This window comes from Equus quagga, chromosome 5 (genome assembly GCF_021613505.1).
Source record: "Equus quagga isolate Etosha38 chromosome 5, UCLA_HA_Equagga_1.0, whole genome shotgun sequence".
Lineage (NCBI taxonomy): Eukaryota > Metazoa > Chordata > Mammalia > Perissodactyla > Equidae > Equus > Equus quagga.
This window is the reverse complement of record NC_060271.1, coordinates 118,031,930-118,059,369: the sequence shown is the minus strand read 5'-3', so window position 1 is coordinate 118,059,369 and position 27,440 is coordinate 118,031,930. Positions and strand designations below refer to the sequence as shown.

The window sequence follows — 27,440 nt, the reverse complement described above, 5'->3', positions numbered from 1 at the left end:
GAAAAAAAAAAAATACAGGCTGAGGGTTATAAATGCTAAGCAAATGGCCCTTTTTCCTTTGCTTGGGTATGGAAAACAATGAAGCCAAGCTGAAAATTTTGGTTGGTTAAAGAGCAGACAGATCTCGGAAGGTCTGCAGTGCTTTTGCTTCGTATAGTTAGAAGCTCTCGACTAGTAGATGCATAAACATTTGTATTTTTATGCCTTCTTAATGGATTGACCCTGTTTATCCCTGGTAGTATTCTTTTGTTCTGTAAGCTAGTGAAGACTATATATTTTTTTCCTACTAGGAAACATCTTTTTATTCTTTTGCATTAAAATATTAGATATTTTAAAGTTTCCTTTTTTATTTCCTAATTGTAAAAACTTGCTATTTCTTCTACCATCTTGGATCCTGTATGTATCACTCAAGTTTAAAATTGGACACATTTGGTCAGAATTGCATACTTAGTGAATATCCAGAGCTAAACAAACACACATTTTTAAAAGTGTAAGAGTTTTTACTCCAATTAATTTTACTATAGCCAAGTTCAGAGTCATAGATACAATTTACCTCTTTCTTTTCTATGTTATAGGAATAGACTTTAAGATCAAAACAGTTGAGTTACAAGGAAAGAAGATCAAGCTACAGATATGGTAAGTGATGGCTAATTTACTCACTTTATATAGTAGAATGCCAAGTTCCTGAAGGTTTGGCAGTGAAATCCTTCCTTGTTACCGGTTTAGATTCTGTGAGACTTCCCTTTCTAAAGCCAGCAATCGGTGACCTCCTTTCAGTGAAGTAAAAAAATTGTTGCCAGGGACTTTGGAGTCCATGAGATCGGGCTGTTTTACTTTTTCCACTAACTGTATGAACTTGGGCAAGTTACATACTCACTGTGAGGCTCTTATATCTTCTTAATGTAAATTGGAGATAATACCACCTATCTCAAAAGATTGTTATAAGGATTACATGAAATATCTCTGTAAAGCCTTTAGCTCAATACTTTGCTCACAAACACTCAGTAAAAAAAAGTGAATTGGGGCTACCTCAGTGGTGTAGTGTTTAATTCGGGCACCTCACTTTGGCAGCCCAGGGTTTGCAGGTTCGGATCCCGGGTGCAGACCTACACACTGCTCATTAAGCCAAGCTGTGGTGGCATCCCATGTACAAAATAGAGGAAGATTGGCACAGATATTAGCTCAGGGACAGTCTTCCTCACCCAAAAAAAAAAAAAAAAAAGTCATAATCCTTTTGTTGCTTTGAGTTTTAAGCTATAAAATATTTATTTTCTTTAATGTGTTTATAACTTTTTATAAGCATTATTAGTTTGTATAGGGTTTGCCCCCATAGAAGTATAATAAAATTCTTTAAATTTGTATTCAAGTATGAATCATAGACTTTAAAATTATAATAGCAGTATTTTTCAGTGAATATTAAGTGTTTTGCATATATTATGTGTATTAACCCATTAAATACTCACAATGACCCTGTGAGATATGTGTTATTCCTTTTTAACAGCTTTGTTGAGGTATAACTGACATAACAGTAAACTACACATATTTAAGGTGTACAATTTGGTAAGTTTTGTCATATGTGTAAACCTGTGAAACCATCACCACAATCAAGATAATAAACATATCCATCACCTCAAAAGTTTCCTCAAGCCTCTTTATAATCTCTCCTTCCTCCCTCCCTGGTCAGGCCTAGGCAACCACTCTTCTGCTTTCTGTCACTATAGACTAGTTTTCAATTTCTAGTACTATTTATAAATGCAGTCATCTAGCATGTTCTTTTTTTTTTCATCTTCTGGGTATGTGTGAGGGGTCTTGCTTTTACTCAGCATAATTATTTTGAAAATTATCGATAATTTTATGTGTATCAATAAGTTCATTACTTTTTATTGCTGAGTAGTATTCCATTGTTAAGATATATCACAGCTTACTTATTCATCATAAAGCTGCTACAGATCTTTGTATAGCAGGCGTATGCTTTCTTTTCCCTTGGAGTATCCCTGTTTTACAGATAATGAAACAGAGGCATTTTGAAATAATTTAACCAAGGTCTTACAGCATGTAAATAGCAGAGCTGGGATGCATTACATGCTCAGAATGTGGAGTCGAGAGTGGCATTCTTAATTGCTGTACTGCCTCCTATAAATAGAGCAGTTTGTCAATTGCTTTTGCTGCTCTATCCAGTTACTATCATTTTTTTTCTTCATTGCCAGTCAACAGTTGTGTTTAATTTGAATTCATGTTATCTTGAGTTTTACTGTAACAGGACCTATCATAGAATGGTTATGAGGATGAGTGATACATCTAAAGCACTTAGAGCAATGTCTGATGCATAATTAATGTTCAGTAAATCATAGCTGTTATTATTTGGGGATCTCCCACTATGAAGATAGAACCCTAAGAATAGTATGAACAGAGAAGGAAGTTAGCAAAGGAGATTGCAAAGCCATGTTTGGAGAGTTAGAAGAAGAATTAGGAGAGAAGAATGAATTCAAAAGACAGTTTCAAAAAGTTAGATATACTCTTTTCAAGGAAGCTGATAATTAGAAGAAGTTTAACCAGAATGTCTTCATTACCTGACCGTGTAATAGAATTATAATCTTTATAACATCTTTAAAATAGAATACAATTTAAATAAAATTTAGACATTTTAAAGCATTTCCTAAATTTAATGATTCTCTTTGAAGCACAATCCACTTGATGATCATTGATTTTTCCCTACTTTACCTTGAAAGTAACTCAGCAAGTGATCTAAGCCTCGTATTCTGTTTGATTGTAATTAAAGCTGATCTCAAAGGAAGGGATGTCAGTTATTTATTCTGAATTTCAGCCAGCTCCCCTCTCCTTTTTTAGTTTTTTTTTTTAGCCCCACACCCTATCCTGATCTTGGCCCTACATGGTGGTCTGTGTTCCAGGTCACTCATAGGCTCTGCTGTACTGACTTGCTCTCTTCTGAACTGCATCCCCTCTGTACACACTTTAAGCCAATAATTTTCAAGCTTTTTTTGACAGGAGGAGGTACGTTTTACATTGTGACTAAATGTACATGTACGTGTGTGTATGTGTGTGTGTATAACAAAAACAAAAGCACGCAAAACTTTTTTTAGATATATTTTTCTTTATATAATATGTAAAACCTTTCCTACTATCATACTAAATCTGTCCTGTTCCTCCTCCTATACTCTGTCTTCCACAGACTTTCCCTTCTTCTGTTCCTTGACCTTATGGCTTTAAACTTTTTCCCCTCCTTTTATCATTTTAGTCTCTAGTTTTTAGAAGTAAACAGTAAGAGCTAACACTTGTTTTTAGAAAGAGAGCCTTCCTCAGAAGATGCTTGTTTGGAACAGTAAGTCTTCAAGATTGATCTAAAAAAGATTAATGGCCTTCAGGATTAATCTAGAAAATATTTCTGTTGTGCCTATAAAGCTCAAGAATAGCACAGAAATAACATTTCAAAGTTAGAGTTGTTTAATTTTTAGACGTTTTTACTAGAGCCTCTCTCAGGTAAAACGTTTCAGAAGGAAAATTTGATTTAGTCTAGGTTTTCATGTATACAGTTGACTGCTTTTAATTTGAAATAATTCATTTTCCTATAAAGATTAGGAATAAGTGACTGGTTAAAAGTTACAATTAATAGTTTTTAAGAGGTTAGCATGATGCCAACTGATTTTGTGTCTTTGCTTGAGATGACATTGCTAACATTCCAGGAAGAAGCCGTGTAGCTCCAGGTGAAGAGATCTGGGATTGCTACAGTAATTCAAGAAGGCTTTTAGCATGAGAAACCCATTACTCATAATTTACAATCTATCCTCAACTTTAATGCTTTGCTTCCACTAGCTACTAAAAAGCACAGTGATTTTTATCTCTTTCTAGTTTGAATGGATAGATTCAGATTCTTGTTTCAACATGAAAAATTCTTGTTCTGTGATTGAATATTAGTTTTGGAAACTTTGGTCAGTCTGTGCTAGAGCTTTGTTTTATTTTTCTTTACTCGAATGATCTTCACTTCTTGCTTTCTTTCCAGGAATCTTTTAGTCTATTTGTTGCATAAGGGTGGAGATTGGTCTCGCCCTGGCCAAGACACATGTGTGTAGGCCTAAAATTAGCTCGTTTGGCTGATAGAGAAGCAGCTGTGGGTTTTTAAATCCCAGATTTCTAGAAAGTTGCCATCACAGTATTTTTTGCTATCTGCATTTTCCATAGAGTAGCGGGACCTGCCAGGAAAACAGCCATAGTGGGTTACTTCCAGTCTGTCTTTTCTTTTTTTCCTTTTGTGTTTTTTGAAGGGGAGGGGGTTCAGAAATGTTTGTCACTGTCAGCATCTGTATCTTGTACCAGCAGCAAATTTGACATCAACACGGTCGCTAGAAACCAGTAGTGTCACATTGTAGAAGAATCTGCCTACCTAAGGTGCCAGGCAGTTGGGAGTCATCTTTGATCCTTTCCATTCCCTTAACTCCACCAACCAATTTAGCCAGGCCTGCTGATTCTGTCTCCAGAGTGTGTCCGCGATACGTGCACAACTCCCCATCTCCACTGTTTCCCTCCTAGTCCAAACCACCACTGCCTCTTTGAACTAGTGCAGCAGGCTCTTGATGTCCTAACAGCCCTTTCTTCCCCTTTTGCCTTCTTCCAGTACTTCTTCCACGTGACAGCCAGAGTAAACCTCTTTCAAATACAAATCTGCTCATGGTTGTCATTCCTTTCCCTGTCTGTAACCATTTTGATTTTACATTGCATTTCAAACAAAAGTTCAAATTCCGAATCCAAATCCCTTACCACAGTTTACAGAGATTGGCCTCTGCCCACCTTTCTGACCTCATTTTTCTGCTCACTTCTGTATACTCTCTACCCCCAGCTGATCTCCTTTCAATTCCGTGAACATGGCAAGCTCTTTTCCAATTTAGGACCTTTGTACATGCCCTGAGAACCTCTCTCAGCCCCTCAGCACTCCCCCTAAACCCCCCATAGCTAGACTGAGCATTCTGAAGTACCACTCCGTTCCAGAGGCTTCCCATTTTAACAGAAATAAAGTGTGAAAACTCCAGGTTCTAGTTACCGCCCCTTCTGACTTCGTCTCTCACCAGCTTTGCTCCAGCCACTATGGCCATTTTTTCCTCCCTTGAGCATGCCAAGCATGTTCCCATCTCAGGGCCTTGTACTTCAACTGTTCCTTCTGCTTGGAATGCCCTTTTTTTTTTTTTTTTTTTTTTGAGGAAGATTAGCTCTGAGCTAACAGCTACTGCCAATCCTCCTCTTTTTGCTGAGGAACGCTGGCCCTGAGCTAATATCTGTGCCCATCTTCCTCCACTTTATATGTGGGACACATACCACCGCATGGCTTGACAAGTGGTGCCATGTCCCCACCCGGGACCCGAACCTGTGAACCCCGGCCACCGAAGCCGAACGTGGGAACTTTGCTGCGCCACCGGGCCCAGACCCTCCTTGGAATGCTTGCTGCCTTCTCTCCTTCAGATCTCAGTTCAGTGTTAGCCTCTGAGAGAGGCCTTGCGTGGTGACTGGCTAAAGCAGTCCAGGCCTCCAGGCACGAGCACGTTTATCCTAGTTTACCTTGGTCAGAATATTTTTTAGTATCTAAACTTACCGTATTTTTTAAATGTGTTCATTATTGTCCCCCCATTAGAATGTAAGCTTTTTGAGGGTGAGGATTCCATCTGGGTGATTTATGGTTATATAACCACCACCTCAAACAGAGCTTGGCATCCAGATGCTCAGTAACTGTTTGTTGATTGAATGACTTTGGTTGATTTCTGTTTGTACTTCACTTCTCACTCACCTTAAGCATCACGTCTGTGGAGAGGACCTCCTGAGTCATTCTATCTAGATTACTTCTTCCCTCCCCGTTGCCCCATTCTTGCCACTCCACTCTGTTTACCTCGTTAGCATTTATCATAGTTGGGATTATATATTTATTTACTTGTGTGTTCCTGTCCCCACTGGAATGTAAGCTCTGTGAGGGCAGGCTTTTTACTTTTCACTTTATTTATTTATTGGATGCAGATAAGCATAATTTAAACTCATGGTATTTTGGATGTCGAGAAATCACGTCTATGAGGAATTCCAAGTTTTGTTAAAATAAAACTCAATGTGAGAAATTTCACATCCTAATTTATAAAGTAAGGAATAACTTCATTATGTTACGCAAAATATAAAGTTAGGAAATTTGGGGTCTCTGCCTTGCACAGCAGATTGATGTTGTCTCTGGCCTGTTCCGGTGCTGTCAGTGCCCAGACTAAAAATAACTGTCATAATAGCAGCCAGAGTACACAGCTTCCCTGACCCTGTGTGTGGGACTAATAATTAAGAAAATAAGGTGTTTTAGTTGCTAGGAACGTATCACTCCTTTTATAATATATCAGTGGGAAAAAAATAGGATTTCACCACATTCTCTCAGCTATGTATCTATTATTTTATGCAAGGAAAATTCTGTTGTCAGTGGTTTATAATTTCAGAAACCTGATTATACTACGTGGGCTGCAAAGAAAAAAATTTTAATAGGAGAAGAAAATGAAGTTATTGGTTTTGGAAACAGGCTTTAAAACTATGGTGACATAAAAAGATATTGTGAACATATACATTGTTTAATTGCTCTTCAGATATTTAACACCTGCTTTTGTTTCTTGGCCTCAGTCTGCTTAGACTCGGGTGTATGTGTATGCAGGACTAAACATAATGCGCCCAATGAATAAGCAGCTGTGGTTATTTTTAGCCCTAGGTAAAGGGCTAGAAGTAGCGAGGCAAGGACTCTGCTCCTAGTTTGAAATGAGTTGTTGGTTGCCTTAACAACTGGTAAGGGCTGATGTGATGAACATCCAGAAAGGACCCAGGAAAAGGATAATGTGAGATCAAGGGGTCAAGGAGCCAGATCATCTTGTGGGGCAGATGCAGTCATGTTGAAAAGTGTAAACGTATGAAATGTGTAAATGAAAATGGGACATAGAAAGCTTTAAAAAACTTAGCAGGGAAAGCATATAAAAAGAGGGAAGATATTTGTGTGTAAGAGATTTTGGAAGATGGAGGAGACAAAATCAAAGAACATGGAGTTGTATGCTATGGATCAAAACAGAAGCTGACTTTGAACCTAATAGTAATATCCTTTCTTTTCAGAGGGGTCGTTAATATTTCAATATGTTTTATATCGGTATTTCATAACTAACCCAGCATTATAACATAAAACTTGCTCTCTAGGTGCTGTTGATTTAGATATAGCTAAGTAGTTTCTTTGCTGTGTGCTCTTTTTTGGTGGAGAATTTAGTCATAGTTTTGACACTGAAATGTGTATATAATTTGCTGATTGTGTAATGTGAATGAATGGGGAGGAAGAAAGCATGTAATAGCTAGACAGTGTTGGGAGTGGTGTTCATAGTAGAGTGCTGTGGAAGATCGTCTCCCTACGTTGTTATTACTTATGACAAAATTGAAATGAAAGTTTTGTACCCCTCCTACACAATAGCTGTTAGGCGCTGCTGGAAGCCTAGGTCCTGTCCGCTCTGTCTTGGATAAGTATGTTTCCAGCCTGAGTTCTAGGTAGGAAACTTTAACCCCTCTCTAAGAGGATAGAATTATTAGTTAATTTACACTTCTTTTTTTACCAGTTCAGAAAACAACTAAACTATTTCTACTGTGATGAGATAAATTTTTTATTGTTTTTTCATGAAAGCATTTATAATTATACCGATTTAAGTCACCTGTGACTAAATAGACAAGATTAGTGAAAGATAAAACAAGAATTTGGAATTGAGAAAAATGGAAGATGTAGATATACTCTCTCTAAAGGACAACTCATTTCCTACGCTTAATTTGTAAGATTTACCTATAAACTTCTTGGCAGGCAAGGCAAAAAAGGGGGTAGTGAGGGAGGGCTTCCCACAATAAATTACATTATTCTTTTCAGAAATAATAGCGGAAAAAACCAGATCACGACAAATACAGAATAAGCTTTCATAAAGCTACTTCTTGTAATGATTCTTAATAAGTTAACATAATATTAAAGGTAATGGAGGGGGGCGGGCCTGGTGGCACAGCAGTTAAGTTCGCACATTCCGCTTTGGCAGCCCAGGGTTGGCCAGTTCCGATCCTGGGTGCACACATGGCACTGCTTAGCAAGCCATGCTGTGGTAGGCGTCGCACATATAAAGTGGAGGAAGATGGGCACGGATGTTAGCTCAGGGCCAGTCTTCCTCAGTAAATAGAGCAGGATTGGCAGCAGATGTTAGCTCAGGGCTAATCTTCCTCAAAAAAAAAAAAAAAACGGTAATGGAGGGGCCTGCCCCATGGCCAAGTGGTTAAGTTTGTGCGCTGTGCTGTGGTGGCCCAGGGTTTCGCTGGTTCGGATCCTGGGTGCGGACATGGCACTGCTGGTCAGGCCACGTTGAGGCGGTGTCCCACATGCCACAACTAGAAGGACCCACAACTAGAATATGCAACTATGTACTGGGGGGAATTGGGGAGAAAAAGCAGGGGGAAAAAATTTTAAAAAAACAAAGGTAATGGGGATAAAAATTGTGGTCTAAGGATGTAAATAAATATATAAATACAAACACGAGTGCCTGTGTGTGTAACCTCTTATTGATCTAACCTGATTTAAGGATACAACCTAGAAGAATTGACAGTAGCGTGTCTCTCAGATGGTTTTTCTTAAATGATATTTCTTTTGGCAGTTTTTTGGATTAATTATTGCATTATGTCCTAATTCTGTTTCTGCATACACACCCATTTTCAACACAGTAGACAGAATGATTCCTTTTAAACCCAGGTTAAGTTACTTCTTTTCGCAAAATCCTCCAACAGACTTCCCATCTCACGTAGAGGGAAAGCTGAAGTCCTTGCAGAGCAGAGGCCTGTAAGATCCTATACAATCTCCACTGCCAGCCCCTACCTCTCTGATCTCGTACTAATCTACTTCACTTGCTCCACTCCAACCGCGCTTACCTCCTTACTATTCCTCAGCCCCGCCTCAGGACTTTATATCACGTCCTTATTCCCTGTGCCTTCTCATCGAGGCCTTCCCTCCCCACCCTGTTCAAAATTTCACTTGCTTGCAGCATCCCCAACATGAACCCCTAGTCTCTTTAGTTTTTGTCTTCTTGGCACTTTTCACCCTCTGAAAATGTGTAATTCCAGAAATTGTGTTTTTTTTATTTGTTGTCTACCTCCAATAAGAATACAAACTCCACTAGGGGAGGAATTTTTGTTCTGTTTACAGCTTTTTCTCCAGTGCATAGAGTAGTGTCTGGCAAACAGTATTTGTTCAGCAAATACCTGCAGTATGAATACATGGGATTTTGAGTTATTTTAAAGGGAAGATCCGTATACTTTGAGATCAGATTAGCAAGTGCTAGAGGTGAGATTCTCTTAAGAAGATTGGAAAGTCCAGCCAGGTCTCTTTAACTCGGCTAAGTCAAAAACCATTTTATTTTACCTTTATGCAGAAATAGGCTGCAGGCAAAGCCAAGGTTTTCCTGATGAAGCAGGGTTTTTGTTTTGTTTTTTTGGTGAGGAAGATTGGCCTGAGCTAACATCCATTGCCAATCTCCCTCTTTTTGCTTGAGGAAGATTGTCCCTGAGCTAACACCTGTGGCAGTCTTCCTCTATTTTGTATGTAGGACGCCACCACAACATGACTTGATGAACAGTGTGTAGATCCATGCCCAGGATCTGAACCAGCAAACCCCAGGCTGCCAAAGCAGAGTGCACAAACTTAACCACTACACCACTGGGCCAGCCCCTGAAGCAGCTTTCAGTACAGCTTAAACACAGACAGATATTAACTTGAGAGAGCTCTGAATACCCTAGAGCATCTACAAAGAAGGTTTTGATTTAGAACATCTTAAAAAAACAGTTTTTCAGTTACACACAATGATATTATTACATCTTTGCATGTTTTTATAGTCCAGGTTGCTTTGGAGATATCTATAACAAATACAAATAAGTAATAGAATTTTACTTTAGTTATCCCTCCAAGTTGTTTGTGAATGAAAAAATACCTTCAAGGTCACCCAGCTGGAAAGATTCCAATCCTTCCAGTGAGTTTATCCTTCGAGGGTAAACTCAAATCTGACTCAAACCCATGTTCTGTCTGCGTTTTTGCATAATGCCTAGTACATGGTGGACGCTCAGTACATGTATGAATTGATGGATAAATGGATAGAAGGCAGATATATGAACATGTTGATTGCGTACCAGGATTGAATGTAAGGAATACTGAGGTATTGGTAGTTCTGTTATATTCCTCGCTACTCATATTTTTAGGTATATAAGCTTTATTTTTAAAATATGTATGTTTTTAAGGGTCATTTAACTGACTTGGAGTGCCTTGATTCTAAAATTTAATAGGGAACCTGCAAGGTGAAATTCTGAAATACTGACTGATTAATAAACATGGTGCTCATTCACTATGTAGGTAAATGTGGATTCTGCTGTGAACAAGACAGACAAATCTCTGATGGAACTAGCTTTTAGAGGGCATGGGAGACAAACAGTACATAAACAAATCTGTAATAAGTGCTATGCAGAGAAGTGAAGTAAGGAGATTCAGAGAGACATTGGATGGCTATTTAAATTGGATGGTCAGAGAAGGCTTCGCTGATAAGGTGATGCTTAAAATGTGAAGATGAGGAGGAGCCAATCATGTCCGCCATCCTAGTGCGTCTCAAGTGGTATTTCAGTGCAGTTTTGATTTGCAATTCCCTAATGACTAATGATGTTGAGCATCCTCTGAAATGCTTACTGGCCTTTTGTGTATCTTTGGAGAAATATCTATTCAGATCCTTTGCTAAGTTTTAAATTGGGTCATTTATCCTTTATTGTTGAGTCGTAAGAGTTCTTTATATAGTCTGAATACACAAGTTTCTTATCAAATAAATGATTTGCAAATATTTTCTTCCATTCTGTGGGTTTTTTTTTTCACTTTCTTGATAGTGTCTGTTGAAGTACAGAACTTTTTAGTTTTGATGAAGCCCAATTTATCTATTTTTTCTTTGGTTGCATGTGCTTTTGGTGATGTATCAAAGAAACAGTTGCCAAATTCAGATAGGTGTCGCCCTATGTCTTCTTCTAAGAGTTTTAGTTCTTCCATTTGGGTCTTAGATTTGTTTTGAATTAATTTTTATATGTGATGTGAAGTAAGGGTCCAAGTTCATTCTTTTGCATGGAGATAGCCAGTTGTTTCAGCACCATTTGTTGGAAAGCCTATTGTTTCCTCATTGAAGCTGTTGGAAATTATAAGCAGAAAAATGATATATGATCAAATGTATATTTAAAGAAGATCACTCTGGCTGCTGTGTAGAGAGTGTCACCTTCTATACATCTTAATGTTAGAATGTCATCAAAGGATACTGAGAATGAGCAGCCAGTGCCATAGAACATAGAAACATGTGATGTCCAAAAAGTCATGAGAATAAAATATTTCAAGAAGAGAAGGTGGTCAGCTATGGAATCTTGCTGTGAATGGTTAAGATACAGTCATGCGTTGCTTAATGAGGGGAATACATTCTGAGAAATGCATCGTTAAGCGATTTCGTCATTGTGCAAACATAGAGTGCACTTACACAAACCTAGGTGGTATAGCCTACTACACATCTAGGCTGTTATGGTATTAATCTTATGGGACTGCCGTCATGTATGTGGTCCTTGGTTGACCAAAACATCATTATGTGGTACCTGACTGTATGTAAAAAGGAACTAAATATTGGATTTGTCAGTCAGAAGGTTATTGGAGACCTTTTGAAGGAGAACAGTCTTTGTAGAGTAGTAATAACAGTCAGATTAGAATTGGTTGAGGGATGAATTTGGGGAGACAGAAACTAGAGATAACTCTTTTAAGAAGTTTACTGGGAGGGGCCGGCCCTGTGGCTGCGTGGTTAAGTTCGCACGCTCTGCTTTGGCTGCCCAGGGTTTCACCAGTTTGAATCCTGGGTGCAGACATGGCACCGCTCATTAAGCCATGCTGAGGCGGCCTCCCACATGCCACAACTGGAAGGACCCACAACTAAAAATACACAACTATGTACCAGGGGGTTTTGGGAGAAAAAGGAAAAATAAAATCTAAAAGAAAAGAAAAAAAAAAAAAAACAACCACCACCATAAGACTTTCAGAAGAAAACAGAGGAGAAAATCTTTGGGACCTATGACTAGGTGGAATTCTTAGATATAAACTAAAGCTATGATCTATGCAGATTGAAGCCCAATTTATTGATTTTTCTTCAACAAAATTAAAAACTTTACCTCTACAAAAGACCTGTCAGGGAATGAAAAATCTAGTCACAGACTTGGAGAAAATACTTTTAAACCACATATCTGACAAAGGACTTGTATGTAAGAAGAATTCTCAACAGTTAAAAAAAAGAAAAAGCAAACAGTCCGATTAGAAAATGGGCAAAAGACATGAACAGACATTTCGCCAGAGGATATATGGATGGCAAAAATGTTCAACATCATTAGCCATAGAGTAATAGAAATTAAAACGATGATGAGATATCACTACATGTCCGATTAGAACAACTGAAATAAAAATAGTGACAACACCAAATGTTGAGGAGGATACAGAGAAACCGGATCTCTCATACATTGCAAGTAGAAATATAAAGTGGCATAGCCACTCTAGAAAAGTTTGGCAGTTTCTTATAAAGTTAAACACCTACTTATCATATAGCTCAGCAGTAATATTGCTGGGTATTCATCTCAGAGAAATGAAGACTTATGTTAACATGGAAACCTACACATGAATATTTGTAGCAAGTTTATTTGTAATAGCCCCAAACTGGAAACAACCCAAGTGTCCTTCCATAGGTGAGTAATTAAACAAATTGTGATACAGCTATACATCCAAGTACATCGCAGCAATAAAGTGGAACAGATTAGTATTACGTGCAACAACTTGGATGGGTCTCAAGGGCATTATGGTGAAAAATGACCGTTTTGAAAGGTTGCATACCACATGATTCCACTTTATAACATTCTGGAAATGATAAAATTATAGAAATGGAAAACAGATTATTGGCCAGGGTGTAGGGGCTTTAGAGGTGGAGGAGTGATGCAACAGTTCTATCTTGTTTGTGGTGATGATTACACATATCCATACATGTGATAAAATTGCAGAGAACTATCGTACATGTGCCCACAGAAGTGCATGTAAACAAAGGTGAACTCTAAATAAGGTCTGTAGATGGTGGAATGTCAATTTCCTGGTTTAGCTTTTATAATATGATGTAAAATGTTACCATTGTTCCCCAGTGGCTGGGTGAAGGGTACATGTGACTTATTTGTACTGTTTTTGGAACTTCCTGTGGGGCTATAATTTTTTTTTTAAATGAAACTTTAAAAAGTTTGCTGAAGGCCAGCCCTGGTAGCCTAGTGGTTGAGTTCGGTACACTCCACTTCCGCGGCCCAGGTTCCCTTCCCAGGCATAGATCTACACCACTCGTCTGCCAGTGGCCATGCTGAGGTGGCAGCTCACATACCAAAAGAGGAAGATTGACAGAAGATGTTAGCTCAGGATGAATCTTCCTCGGCAAAAAAAAAAAGTTTGCTGGGAATGGGAACAAAGAAATGGGATGTTGGTGGGATGTGGGGCTTTTTGTTTTATTTTTACTCTTTTAGAAAAGATAGGGGATACTAAAACATGTATATATGCCAATGAGAATGATCCATAAAAGGAAGAAATTAGTGATGCAAACGAGGAGAAAATTACAGGAGCAAAATATATATCTTAAATCTTTGGCTTGAAGACATTGAAAAATACTACTGTTTACGTATTTCTGTCTTGTCATTTAGAAATGAAGTTTATCTTTACAACTTTTTGTAAATGATTCTAAAGGTAAATGTGGCTGTACGATGTAGTTCTTTAATGTTGTAAAAAATTGTTCATGCTTTTGTATTACATTATGGAAACTAGATCACTAAATAAAATGGAATTCCAAGAGTTTTTATCACATTTGCTGGTATTCATTTTTAAATAACTTCAAGAGTTTTATCTGTCGCTTTCTGCTGTTTTCCCTTCCAGATTTTCATTCAGTATAGATAGGTCATTAATTTCCTTTGATTAAAAAGGACATTAACATATATAAAAAGGTATATATATGCTTATGAATAACCATAATTGTTTAATATTTAAGAATTAAGTGACTGGTGGTTCTGTTTTGCTTTGTGGTGTATTATAGTGGATTTTAATCTCTGTCTATCTTGCCAAACTATTGTACTGTTTTGCCTTTTATCTAGAATGTAGTAATATCAAAATGCTTAATACGAATTATTGCTATTTATTTCAGGGATACGGCAGGCCAGGAACGATTTCACACCATCACAACCTCCTACTACAGAGGAGCAATGGGTATCATGCTAGTATATGACATCACCAATGGTAAAAGTTTTGAAAACATCAGCAAATGGCTTAGAAACATAGATGAGGTAAGACCTAGAAATTGCATAAACCCTTCAAAACACATATTTGTGTGCTTGGTTGAGAAGAATAAGTATTCTAATTGATATTTAGGATATAATCTTCTTTCATTATTGAAGTCATTGAGTATTTCTACTTTTTAAAGATTAATGTTATTTTTTGCCTACTTTTTTCTTAAATTTTTGGGCAGGTCTGTTTAGAACTCCACCCAAGGCAGTTATTAAATTACTCTACAACTGTACAGCCGTGTTGTAAGATGGCCCGACTAGAAGCCACCAGTGATTTAACACACCTCTCTCTAAATGAGTTCTCTCTCGGTGAACTTTATGGAATGAATCAACTCTATTTTCAATAGTAATTTTAAAACTTATTTTTGGTTATGGAAGTGTCATATTGTTTGTTGACATTTTGAAAGATACAGAGTACTAATGCGGTAAAAACCTAACCAAGAAAATAGTACCATATCATTGCATGTAAGGACGTCAGTTTTTATAAGGTAAAGTTATGTGTCAAAGCGTGTCTGTTTCTGTGCTACAGCATAAGTAGCCTCTTGTTGGAATTATTTTTCATGTCTCATTGCTGCCTTCTAGGCTTTGAATTGCTTTAAAACCAACTCTTTAAAGCAAGTTTTGACTGGATACATGAAGACCAAATCTTAAGCCAAAATTAGACCCAAGATGATATCTTCAACGGTAGCAATCGTAAAGGCTCATTACTAACTTTTCCATTGCTACAATAAATTTTCAAAGAGAAGCCTCTTAGTTTTTTTTTTTAAGATTTTATTTTTTTCCTTTTTCTCCCCAAAGCCCCCCAGTACATAGTTATATATTCTTCGTTGTGGGTCCTTCTAGTTGTGGCATGTTGGATGCTGCGTCACCGTGGTTTGATGAGCAGTGCCATGTCCGCGCCCAGGATTCAAACCAACGAAACACTGGGCCGCCTGCAGTGGAGCGTGCGAACTTAACCACTCAGCCACGGGGCCAGCCCCCAGCCTCTTAGTTTTTAATAATTAGTTAATGATATGCATATTTTGAAACAAAAAAGCCCCCATTTTGGATTTCCTTAGCCTTTATTTTATAGTTTGTCCAAGTAGCATGTGTAATAAGAGCAGTTCATATAGAGACTATTCAGTGTTGTTCCAGCTACAACTCGTTTCCTTTTCTGTCACATCAACCGGGTATTCTACAGTTCAGTCCTATTCTGACATTAACTACCCAGCCTTAGTGTCAGATTCCCCAAGTTTAAGGACTCAGTCCCACAAGACTACCCTTTCTTCAGATACAAGTCTTGGGTTCCCCAGCCTACCTGCACTTCTGTCTGACTTGGCTACAAATTTGAGGGTTCCCATGACCAACTTTCAGGTACAGTAGTTTGCTAGAATGACTCACAAAGCTCAGGAAAGCACTGTATTACAATTACAATTTTATTATGAAGGATACAACTCAGGAACAACTAAATGAAAGCTATGCATAGGCAAGGTATGGAGGTTGGGGAACACAGAGCTTCCATACCGTCTCTGGACCTGTCATCCTCTCAGCACCTTGATGTGTTCACCAACCTGGAAGATCCTCTGACTTTATTGTTGCAGTTTTAACTGAGGTTTCCTTACATGGACATGGTTAATTAAATCATTGGTCTCTGGTGGTTAAACTTAATCTCCGTTCCCCTTTGCCTCATGGGAAGTGGGGGTTGGGCAAAAGTTCCAACCCTTTAATCATGCTATTTGGTTCCTCTGGTGACCAGCCTCCATTATGAAGCTCTGTAGAGGCCCTCCATGAGTCCTTCCTTAGCTTAAACTTAGATAAATAGAAAGGGGCCTGTTATGATTAAGGAAAGACAGTCTTAGCTCTCAGGAAGTTAGGAGTACTGTGCCAGGAATGGGGACAAAGACCAAATGCATGTTTTTATTATACCACAGGCGTATACACTTAACTTGGTAGGCTGGATGGCTTAAGTTTCCCAGCATGAGAACTAAGATACATAAAATCCAGCCATTAAAAAGAAAATCTGTTTTTCTGACATGTAAGAGATTGGCTTTGACTAATTTTCACTTTGTTGTAGAAGCTAAAACTTTAAATGAAAAGAAGCTGAATTGATTCAGCACCACTTTAAAAAAGATTATATATCACGATCAAGAGGAATTTACGTAGGAATGCAAAGGTGGTTCAACGTATGAAATCAATCAATGTAATACACTATATTAATAAAAGATAAAAACCATATCATGTCAACAGGCACAAAAAATCATTTGACAAAATTCAACACTCTTTCATGATAAAAGCACTCAACAAACTAGAAATAGAAGAGAATTTCTTTAGCCTAATAAAGAACATGTATGAAAATTCCACAGCCAACATCATACTTGCCCCATGCAATCAAGAACATGATAAGAATGCCCGCTGTGGCCACACTGTTCAGCCTTGTACTTGAGGTTCTAGCCAGGACAATTAGGTGCCAAAAAAAGGTCATCCAGCTTGGAAAGTGAAGCTATATTTGTAAATGATACGATCTTGTATATAGAAAATCCTAAGGAGTTCACACAACTATTAGAACTAATAAATAAGTTCGGTAAGGTTCTAGGAAGCAAGATCAGTATACAAAAATCAGTTGTACTTCTATTAACTAGCAATGAGTAATCTGAAATGAAATTAAGAATGTATTCCATTTAAAATAGCATCGAAAAGAAAAAACTACTTAGATGAAAAACCTAACCAAAGAGGTCTAAGACTTGTGCACTGGAAATCATAAAATATTGTCCAAAGAAATTAAAGAAGATCTAAAAAATTGGAAAGACATTCCACTTTCATGAATTGAAAGACTTCATACTGTGAAGATAGCATCTACTTAAAGTGATTTGGTGCAGTCGTTATCAAAATCCCACCTGCTGCCATTTTTTTGGTGGAAATTGACAAGCTGATCCTAACATTCATATGAAAATGCAACAGACCCAGAATGGCCAAGCAATCTTGAAATGAGGAATGGCATTTAAGCTGAGACCCAAAAAGATGAGTAGAAGTTACCCAGAAAAGAATGGGGCGGGTGGGAAGAGTGTGATGGATTCAAATTTAAGACAAATCCAATCTCATAAGTTACTTTTGTTACTCAGGGAATGTGACTACCTTGGCTGTAGGATGTCCAGGGAAAGGTGCATTGGACCAAAGATAAATGATTTGTAAATAAATTCCCCATTCCATGGGTTGCCTTTTCACTCTGTTGATAGTGACCTTTGACACACAGAAGTTTTTAATTTTAATGAAGTATAATTTATCTATTCTTTCTTTTGTTGCCTATGCTTTTGGTTTCATATCCAAGAAATCATTGCCAAATTTAGTGGCATACAACTTTTCCCCTACGTTTTCTTCTAAGTTTTATAGTTTTAGGTCTTATGTTTAGGTCTTTGATCAATTTTGGGTTCATTTTTTATAGATGTAAGTTAAGGGTCCAACTTCAGTCTTCTTTGCATGTTGATATCTTGTATTCCCAACACCATTTGTTGCGAAGACTGTCCTATCCCTGTTAAATGATCTTGGTACTCCTGTCGAAAATCATTTGACCTTGTATTCGAGGGTTTATTTCTGGGCTCTCTGTTCTATTCGTTTATATGTCTGTCTTTATGCCAGTAGCACACTGCTTTGATTACTGTAGCTTTGTAGTAAGTTTTGAAATCAGAAAGTGTGAATCTTCCAACTTTGTACTTCTTTTTGAAGAGATCATTTTGGTTGTTCAGGGTCCCTTGAGATTTCATATGAATTTTAGGGATAGATTTTTCTATTTGTGCAAAAGATGTCTTTAGAATTTGGATGGAGCAAATGTTTCTTTTTAACTGATTTTTCTGCATAGAGTCAATCTCCTTGTGCCCTAGTACTGTAGTTTTTTGAGACTTTAAGGGCTCTATAGAACTTTTTTCTTTCTTTCTTCTTCTTTTTTTTTTTTTCTTTGCTGAGTAAGATTCTCCCTGAGCCAACATGTTTTTGTCAATCTTTCTCTTTTGGTATGTGAACTGCTGCAACAGCATGGCCACTGACAAACAAGTGGTGTAAATCCGCACCCCAGAGCCAAACCCGGACCACCAAAGCAGACTGCACTGAACTTAACCACTAGGCAACCAGGGCTGGACCTAGAGTTTTTTAATTAAGGCTTCTACTCATTATGTAAAATCATGATCCATTGATTATCTAAATCTTTTTAGATCATTATCCAAAATCTTGAATTTAGATTATGCAGAAGAGATTCCAGTTTCAGATCTTTTGCCTTTAAATATGTAGACAGTATATCTCTCTTGTGATGAGAACATATCTAGAAAATAGACAGTCTCCTGTAGAGGGGAGAACATTATTTGACAGGGATATATCTTAGGAATTGTGGGGTTTTTCCTAGGTAATTGAAGAGTTTGTGTTGGCTTTTAGCATGGTGTGGTTTCAGGATAACTGCTTTGAACTTTTAGTCTATAGAAATGACACCTAAAATTGAGAAAAATAAAGTCATTTTTAGGGGCCATCCCCATGGCCAAGTGGTTGAGTTCGTGTGCTCTGCTTCAGCGGCCCAGGGTTTCGCCAGTTTGGATCCTGGGTGCAGACATGGCACCATTCATCAGGCCATGCTGAGGTGGCGTCCCACATGCCACAACTAGAAGGACCCACAACCAAAAATATACAACTATGTACTAGGGGGATTTGGGGAGAAAAATTGGGGTGGGGGAAGATTGGCAACAGTTGTTAGCTCAGGTGCCAATCTTAAAAAAAGGTCATTTTTAGAGAATATTAAACCATAATTTATGGTAATGTGTAAATTAAATTTTTATTCTATTTTAGCATGCCAATGAAGATGTGGAAAGAATGTTACTAGGAAACAAGTGTGATATGGATGATAAAAGAGTTGTACCTAAAGGAAAAGGAGAACAGGTAAAAGCCTGAATGAAACTAACGTGCTGTCCTTTGTGCAGAGGCTGCGCTTCCTTGTTACGGTAGTGGTCAGGGAGGGGGCTGCGCTCGTCATGCTTTAGAAATGCTGTCGGAAACAATAGCTTATCATTTGAGTGAATTTTTTCAGTGTATATCCAGTAGGTATGGGAGAATCAAATCGGTGGCAGTAGTATTTTTAGTCTTATTTAAATATAAAGAGGGGAAAATAAAATCAGTGCTTCTCGATTTTTTAACTTGAGACTTTAAAGAAATGTATCAGTTACTCTGATTCCATAGTTTGAGAATCAGTCGCCTGTGACACACCACTTTAGATACTGCTGAGTCACTTTGAACTTCTCCTACGTTTGCTCCTAAGTAAATGCCTCATTTTGAATATCTGAAGTAAACTCTTGGAGTGAGGAGAGGATTCTTTTATTACTTTGCTTTATTTATTTATGTATGTATTTTTGAAAGAGCTTGACACTTTGAATCTTGACCCACTTAAAAAGTAATCTGTTTGCTTTATATAATCTAGTTGAGAGTGCTGCCTTTAGCAGAATATTACTCTTTCCTCTGAGACGCTAAAGTCATCACTTGGCAACCTGTACTTCATAATTTTGTGATGTTTTGCTTCTATTTTAGATTGCAAGGGAGCATGGTATTAGATTTTTTGAGACTAGTGCAAAAGCAAATATAAACATCGAAAAGGCGTTCCTCACATTAGCTGAAGATATCCTTCGAAAGGTAAGTTCCTGTTTTGACTTACTGCTAAGGTGCCCACTGGCGCAGTTGAACACTTAGTCTTTTCTGAAGTACTGGATTTACATACAGAAACTGAGCTTGGGTGGTATTGTTCCTAAATGTTTGCCCATCACGAATATCTAATCCTCCAAAGTGAAGTAAGGAACTGAGGGGAACAGAAAGCTATCTAGAAATCTGTAGGATCTAGTCCTTGCTAACAGTATTCTGAGCTTCCACACTCACTCTCTGGCCCCCTGTTTTGTACCCCTTTTTCTAGCTTTTTGCCTGGTCCATTGTGTTGTGGCTCTTCTGTTTACTTTTGTCTTCATTTCTCTTACACATCTTTTGCATTCCCGTAGATTGTTTGTTTGTTTGTTTGTTTGTTTATTTGGTGAGGAAGATTGGCCCTGAGCTAATATCTGCTGCCAATCTCCCTCCTTTTGCTTGAGGTAGATTGTCGCTGAGCTAACACCTGTGCCAATCTTCCTCTATTTTTTGTGGGATGCCGCCACAGCATGGCTTGATGCGTGGTGCTAGGTCCATGCCCGGGATCTGAACCTGCGAACCCCGGGCCACTGAAGCGGAGTGCGCAAATTTAACCACTCTGCCATGGGGCTGGTCCCTGGCTTTTTTCTTCTTGGCGAGGAACCAGCTTAAAGTCGTATTTAATAAACTTGATTAATACTCTGGTTCTAAAACATTTTAGTCTGCATGAGATAATTCTGAGAGAGTCTCTTTCAAGGATCTGAGTTAAATTGTAAAAGGATGGACTCTGAGTAAGGTGCTAAGTGAGTAAGTGCTAAGTTGCCCCCTTGGTTACAAGCACCATATAGCTTTAACTGGCCCACACCTGGAAGTTTCCAAGAGAGGGAGTATTTCCTGTGCAACCGTATTCTATCCTTGCTATGGGCTGCGTGCCAAGCTCCCTCTTTCTCTTCTGTACATTTTTCTTAAAGATGTGTTTTAGGAGCGAAGTTAATTGTTCAGGAAAACTCACAGACATCTTTTTGATGTGAAGCTTGATCTTTACCATATGGTGAAGAGAGGAATCCCAGAAGGCAGTGAGAGTAGGGAGGTGAGCTCAGAGTGCAGGTAGAGAGTTAAGCAGGCTTCTCTTGGGTTAAACAAGGTTTTTAAATATGTTAACTTTTTTTCCATTGGGCTACTTTTGTTTTTTCTTTTTAAGATTTTATTTTTCCTTTCTCTTCCCCAAAGCACCCCGGTACCTATTTGTATATTTTAGTTGTGGGTCCTTCTAGTTGTGGCATGTGGGATGCCACCTCAGCATGGCCTGTTGAGCCGTGCTGTGTCTGCCCCCAGGACCCGAACCAGCAAAACCCGGGGCCACTGAAGCAGAGCACGTAAACTTAACCACTAGGCCCCGGGGCCAGCCCCGCCTTGGGCTACTTCAACTTTATATTGTTTCCATGAGAGAATAAGTTCTCAGTTACATCCTAGCTTTTAAAATTTAATTTGTGATGAACTGCTGTTGCACACAACAGCCTGGCTAAATCTTACAGACTGATACTGAGTGAAAGAAGTCAGACACAAAAGAATACATAACATATGGTTCCATGTATGTGAAGGTCATCAACAGAAAAAAATGAATCTATGGTGATAGGACCCAGAGTATTGCTGATCTTCTGGAGGCAGGTATGGACTGAAAAGGGGCATAAGGGAACCTTCTGGGGGTATTATGTTCTATGTTTTGATCTGATGGTTCCACAGTATGTGTCTGAAATCCATCAAGTACAGTTAAGATATGTATACTCTACAGTACGTAAGCTGTCTCTAAAACACAATTTTCCTTTCATACATAGAGTAAAGGTTATCCATTTAAAATAGTGTATATCTGATGGGATAGTGGTTAAGTTTGTGTGCTCTGTTTCGTTGGCCTGGGCTTTGCAGGTTCAGATCCTGGGCACCGACCTAGTAACGCTCATCTAGCCGTGCTGTGGCACCATCCCACATAAAATAGAGGAAGATTGGCACAGGTGTTAGCTCGGCACCAATCTTCCTCACCAAAACAAGTATATTCTTCCGATTTTAAAAGTAATATTTAGGGTGTTGGGGGGAACAGAGGATTATACAGAGAAGATAATAAAATCTCTTACAAACCCACCACCTACAGGTTACTGCTGGTAACATTTTGGTGTCTCTCCTTTTGACTTTTTCTGTATCCATTTTTAACATTAATTACACAACTTTGCATTCTGCCCCACCCTTTTTCCTTCACTTAGTGTCACTATATCATGGTTGAGATGACCTTTTGGAAGTTCTGGTACGTAATACAAGCTTCAGTCTCAAAAAGCAAGTAACTAAGCAGAAGAGGGCCGTTCCAGTTCCCTGAAGTTAGACCCGACCCAGCATTGGTTTCATACAGATGTTTGATAATGCTTTGTAAGTACTGAGTACTCAGGGCTCAGGGCTAGGAGATAATAAACGTCTGTTCCAAAGAGTTAGGGCAGAGAGAGTTCAGAAGCTTTTATAAAGGGACGCCAGGAGGCCTCTAGACGTTTCACAGCTTGGAGAAAGCAGGCAAAATGAAGATCAAAAACAAAGCTTCCAAATCTTTGCTTCGCACGGGGGAGAAAACCTATCTCTTGTACTGTAATTGCATTTTGTTACTTAAATTAACGTTTAAGAGAATCTCTCTGTTGAATCTTGGTTAATCCATGGCAATGTGTTTTCATGGGTCGCTTTTCTTGTGTGTTTGTTCCAGACCCCTGTAAAAGAGCCCAACAGTGAAAATGTAGATATCAGCAGTGGAGGCGGCGTGACAGGCTGGAAGAGCAAATGTTGCTGAGCGCTCTCCTGTTCCATCAGTTGCCATCCACCCTGTTTTCTCTTCTTGCTGCAAAATAAACCACTCTGTCCATTTTTAACTCTAAACAGATATTTTTGTTCCTCATCTTAACTATCCAATTCACCTGTTTTATTTGTTCTTTCATCTCTGCTTGCTGACTTTATAATTTTCTTCAAAGAAAAAAATGTATAGAAAAATCATGTCTGTGACTTCATTTTTAATGTACTTGCTCAGCTCACCACTGCATTTCAGTTGTATTATAGTCCAGTTCTTCTTATCAACATTAAAACCTATAGCAATCATTTCAACTCTATTCTGCAAATTGTATAAGAATAAAAGTTAGAATTAACAATTTTATTTTGTACAACAGTGGAATTTTCTGTCATGGATAATGTGCTTGAGTCCCTATAATCTATAGACATGTGATAGCAAAAGAAACAAAAGCCAGGAAAACACTCATTTCCGCCTTGAATATGTAAATGGGGTTAATTTTGTCCTGTGCCTTATGTGGAAAGGAACTTTTTTGGTTTTTCCTTTTTTGTTTGGTGGAAGCATGTGCAGGAGACATATCATCCAAACATAAACCATTAACATGTTTGTGGTTTGCTTGGCTGTAATTTTCAAAGTAGTTAACTGAGGATGAAGGGTAATGCAGAAATGATAGCTTTGGTTTGCTGAGTCTCATTTTAAGTGGCCTTGATATTTCAAACTGCTCCTGCCGCCATTTCTTCTCCTCGGCCACTTTCTCCTCGTGTCTGTCTTCTGCATGCTGCTTTATTTGCTTCTCCCTCCCCCCACCCCATGTTATGAGTTATTTAAAAACAAAAGGGACAAACTGGTAGGTTTGTCAAGTTTAACATAAAGCACTGATTTAACTTGCTAAGTAAACTGAAAGATGAGTCCTAACTGCCTACTATCAAATAGTCAATTGTGTCTCCCCTCCTTTTCTCTCCCCTGGATCTTCTGTCCCAGACCCCTTCCTTGGCTGTTTGACTTCGTGTTCCTCTTCTCCTCCCCTCTTTGTTCCCTTCCTGTCTAGCCATTGAGTTTATGAAATGGAAGAGTTAATTGCATGCACTAGTGTTTGGAGGGTGTTGTGGTTTGTCTTTCTAAGTAGGTGTATTGCCTATTCACTTTCCTAGAATAAATCTCTTACCCTAAATTTGAGTAGTCTCCATTCTGGCAACTCCTCTAGCAGTTTGGTAGCCCAGTAAGGTCGTTTCAAGCGAGGTGGGAAGGAGGAGTGACATTGATTAACAGGTTTGCCAAATATATTGAAATTTGGCCTTTGAAGAACACTTTTTCAGTGTTAAGTTGTCTTTACCTTAAGATTTTGAAATGTTTTTGACTATTATTAATTTTAAGTTCTGTCTTCACATCTCTTTGGAAAACTTGTATTACCATGGATTTGGAAAAAAGACAACAAAGGCTTTTCATGTAAAGCTAAGACCTCTAGCTATGTCTAACCCTGTCCTTTTTCACTTTGTTTTTCTAGTTTTGCTTCATTCCTTATCATTAGGATAGGGTGAGTTAAGTTTGCTACGCTGCTAGCATCCTAAGATGATACCTTTGTTGAAATAATTGTGAATAGCATGATTCATTTCTAGCAGAGGCTGAGTTTAGGACAGCAGCTTCCATTGAAAAGTCTTTCTGTGTCGTGGATAGCATTTTAATGCCCTCTTGGCTCACATAAACAAACAACATAGGGACGAATCTGCTATGAACATCCATGAATTTTTCAGATAGTGCCCTAAAAATGATTTTATATGCCTCACTGGTGGTTGTTCTTAGGTTTTTCCCTCACTTGACTTTATCATTGTTTACTACTAGTAAAAGCAGCATTGCCAAATAATCCCTAATTTTCCACTAAAAATAATAATGAAATGATGTTAAGCTTCTCGAAAAGTTTTAGGTTAAACCTACTGTTGTTAGATTAATTTTACTGTCTTGTTGCTTTCCTTTATCTGGAATGTGGCAGTAGCTTTTTTATTTTTAAACCTCTTTAATCCTTATTCAATTCAGTGACTTAAGGTTTGAGAGCTAAACACTGGGATTTTGGGTAACAGACAGTTTTGTTGTTTGCATAATTATAATCGGCATTGTACATAGAAAGGATATGGCTACCTTTTGTTAAATCTGCACTTTCTAAATATCAAAAAAAAGGGAAATGGAGTATAAATCAATTTTTGTATAACCTGTTTGAAACATGAGTTTTATTTGCTTAATATTAGGGCCTTGCCCCTTTTTCTGTAAGTCTCTTGGGATCCTGTGTAGAAGCTGTTCTCATTAAACACCAAACAGTTAAGTCCATTCTCTGGTACTAGCTACAAATTCGGTTTCATATTCTACTTAACAATTTAAATAAACTGAAATATTTCTAGATGGTCTACTTCTGTTCATATAAAAACAAAACTTGATTTGCAACTGTGTGGCTTGGTTTTCATTTATTTATAGGGTTGAAGACGGAGGAGTGCTTCTGAAAATAATGCAGAGTAGCAAACTGAGTATGAGAGGGGCAGAACTAAAAGGGAGATACCCTCTCAACCTCGGGAAAACTGGGGAGGCAATTTCAAGAACTCTCTTTGGTAAGAAACTACATAGAAAAATAGAATTATCTCTAGGACACCAAAGCAGAATCGTTCTCGTGTCAAAAGAGCACGATCCTAGTCACTCCCCAGCTAACAATACTAGAATGTGCCAAAGGCCAACTACAACTGGAGTCAGCTGATTACCCAGGGGCACCAAGGTGGGCCAGCCATACTGGAGGATGACTCCTGATTTTAGCAGTGACTGTCCTATTATCAGAAAAATGTCAAGTTATTTCCTACTTTTTTGTGAACCGTAAGTAACAGCTTTGGTTTTATGTGTAGTATGGTGAAAAAAATGTTCAATCCCATATTAAGGCTGTATTAGTCAATAAATAAAGATTTGTTGACAGGATTATCTCTGCTGGAGAGATATGTAGAGGTTTTCTCACACTGTGGTGTTTATAGGAATCACCTGGAGTGTTTTTAATGCCTCCCCATTCCCTCCCCTCCAACATGTTTCTGTTTTGTGTGTCTAGAATGGGGCCTTTGATTCTGCTTTTGAGATCGGTGTAGGAAAATAGACCATGTTCTCTCCCTGTGGATTTATGGTCTAGTTTAGAAAGCAAAAAAGCCATTAATAATCAACTAAACATACACAAGAGACAAATAGTTGTGGTCCAGATTTTAAGTGCTGTGTTAATAAAAGAGGAAGTTGAGTTGGTGAGAACAGTTGGGGTGGCTTTTTAAGGGAGTGGGGACATGCGTTGGTTCTTAGATACGTAGAGCAGTTGGCCAGGGCTAAGTGGAGGGTAAGAAGGGAGCACGGGCAAATCAGAAACAAGCTTTGCTTGTGTGAGGAATGGCAAGTCCAACTGGACCATGCCGTCGGCAGTGGGGAGTCCTAGGAAGCCCAGCCCTTGAGAGTGGTGAGAGCAGGGTGCTGGAGAAAGCGAAGCCTAGACAGGTTGGAAGACGAGAAACAAGGGTTGTGGAGATCACCTAGGAAGTTGTTGGCATTAATTTAGATTTGATAGGACCCGACTAAAATGATAGCGAAGGGCAATGGAGATCTAAAGTTCAGGAGAATATGTGAAGGGGAAAGAATATTTCTTGCCTGGTAGGAAGTCTCCTGGGTGCTTGTGGCAGTAGTCTAGGTTCTTGATATCAACAACCTGGTGAAGAACTACCCATTTTACCCAGTTTACAAAGTAAACTGTTTCAGATGAAGTAATTTGCTTAAGGTTTCACAGCCACTTGGTGCTGGAGTTGGATTTTGAAACCAAGCTTGAGGCCAGTGCCCATTCATTCTGTTTCCACCTTCACCATGTCAGTTTCTTGGGGTAAGTTCGTATGGTTTGGTTATGATGATGATCATGGGGTAATAAACATGTGCCAGAGCCAGTAGGAAGATAGAATGGTAGAGTGTGGTCTTAATCTAGTTAATGTAACCATTTAGCCCAGCCTTGGTACCTTCTAACAAAGAGTAGTGCCCTTGAAAAGTACTTGGCTCGGTTTACTACTTATTTTTGCTAACCTGTATTAACCTCTCACCACCTGCTGATTTTGTGTTTACTCCTGCTTCAGACCATCTTTTGGCTGAAAGTAAATGAGGCTTTTCACAATTTTCTTAATGGGCTTTCTGAGGCTATTTACTTTGAGGCGGACTTTCGTTGCTTATTGATGGCTACAGCAATGAGTAATGGGAGAACTAAAAACATAGGGGAAGGGAAATGCCAACGTACCAGCTGGATTTGGGACAGTTTATAGTAAATGAGTAGTGCGGTATTGCTTGGTAGGACATCAAGAGCCACGTAGGGGACATGATTGCCCCAAGCTGGAGAGTGTTCTGGTGAGACACTGAATTTAGGCCTGAGATTTTCAGCACCAAGACGAAAAGAGAGCTGGTGTGTTCCTGTTGTATCTGGTTAAAGAGAACATAACAGTTGCTAAAGAAAATCTCTAGCACAAAATCCAGAAACTTCTATTTAAAGGTCGTTGGACTACAAAGGAAAAATGTCTCCAACGCAAGTTCATAAAATGCATAAATTTGC

At 38.5% G+C, this 27,440-nt stretch overlaps 1 protein-coding gene across 1 annotated transcript in view; it reads left to right on the top strand.

The window, feature by feature from the left end:
- RAB10 (RAB10, member RAS oncogene family) overlaps positions 1–25,285 on the top strand; it is a 73,360-nt gene extending 48,075 nt beyond the window's left edge. Inside the window, exons 2-6 of the mRNA XM_046661372.1 lie at positions 576–636; positions 14,283–14,421; positions 19,225–19,314; positions 19,957–20,058; positions 22,778–25,285. Of these exons, the coding sequence (XP_046517328.1) occupies positions 576–636; positions 14,283–14,421; positions 19,225–19,314; positions 19,957–20,058; positions 22,778–22,861 (476 nt within the window). The 3' untranslated portion in view covers positions 22,862–25,285. The remainder of the gene's footprint in view (positions 1–575; positions 637–14,282; positions 14,422–19,224; positions 19,315–19,956; positions 20,059–22,777) is intronic.
- Positions 25,286–27,440: the final 2,155 nt, after the last annotated feature.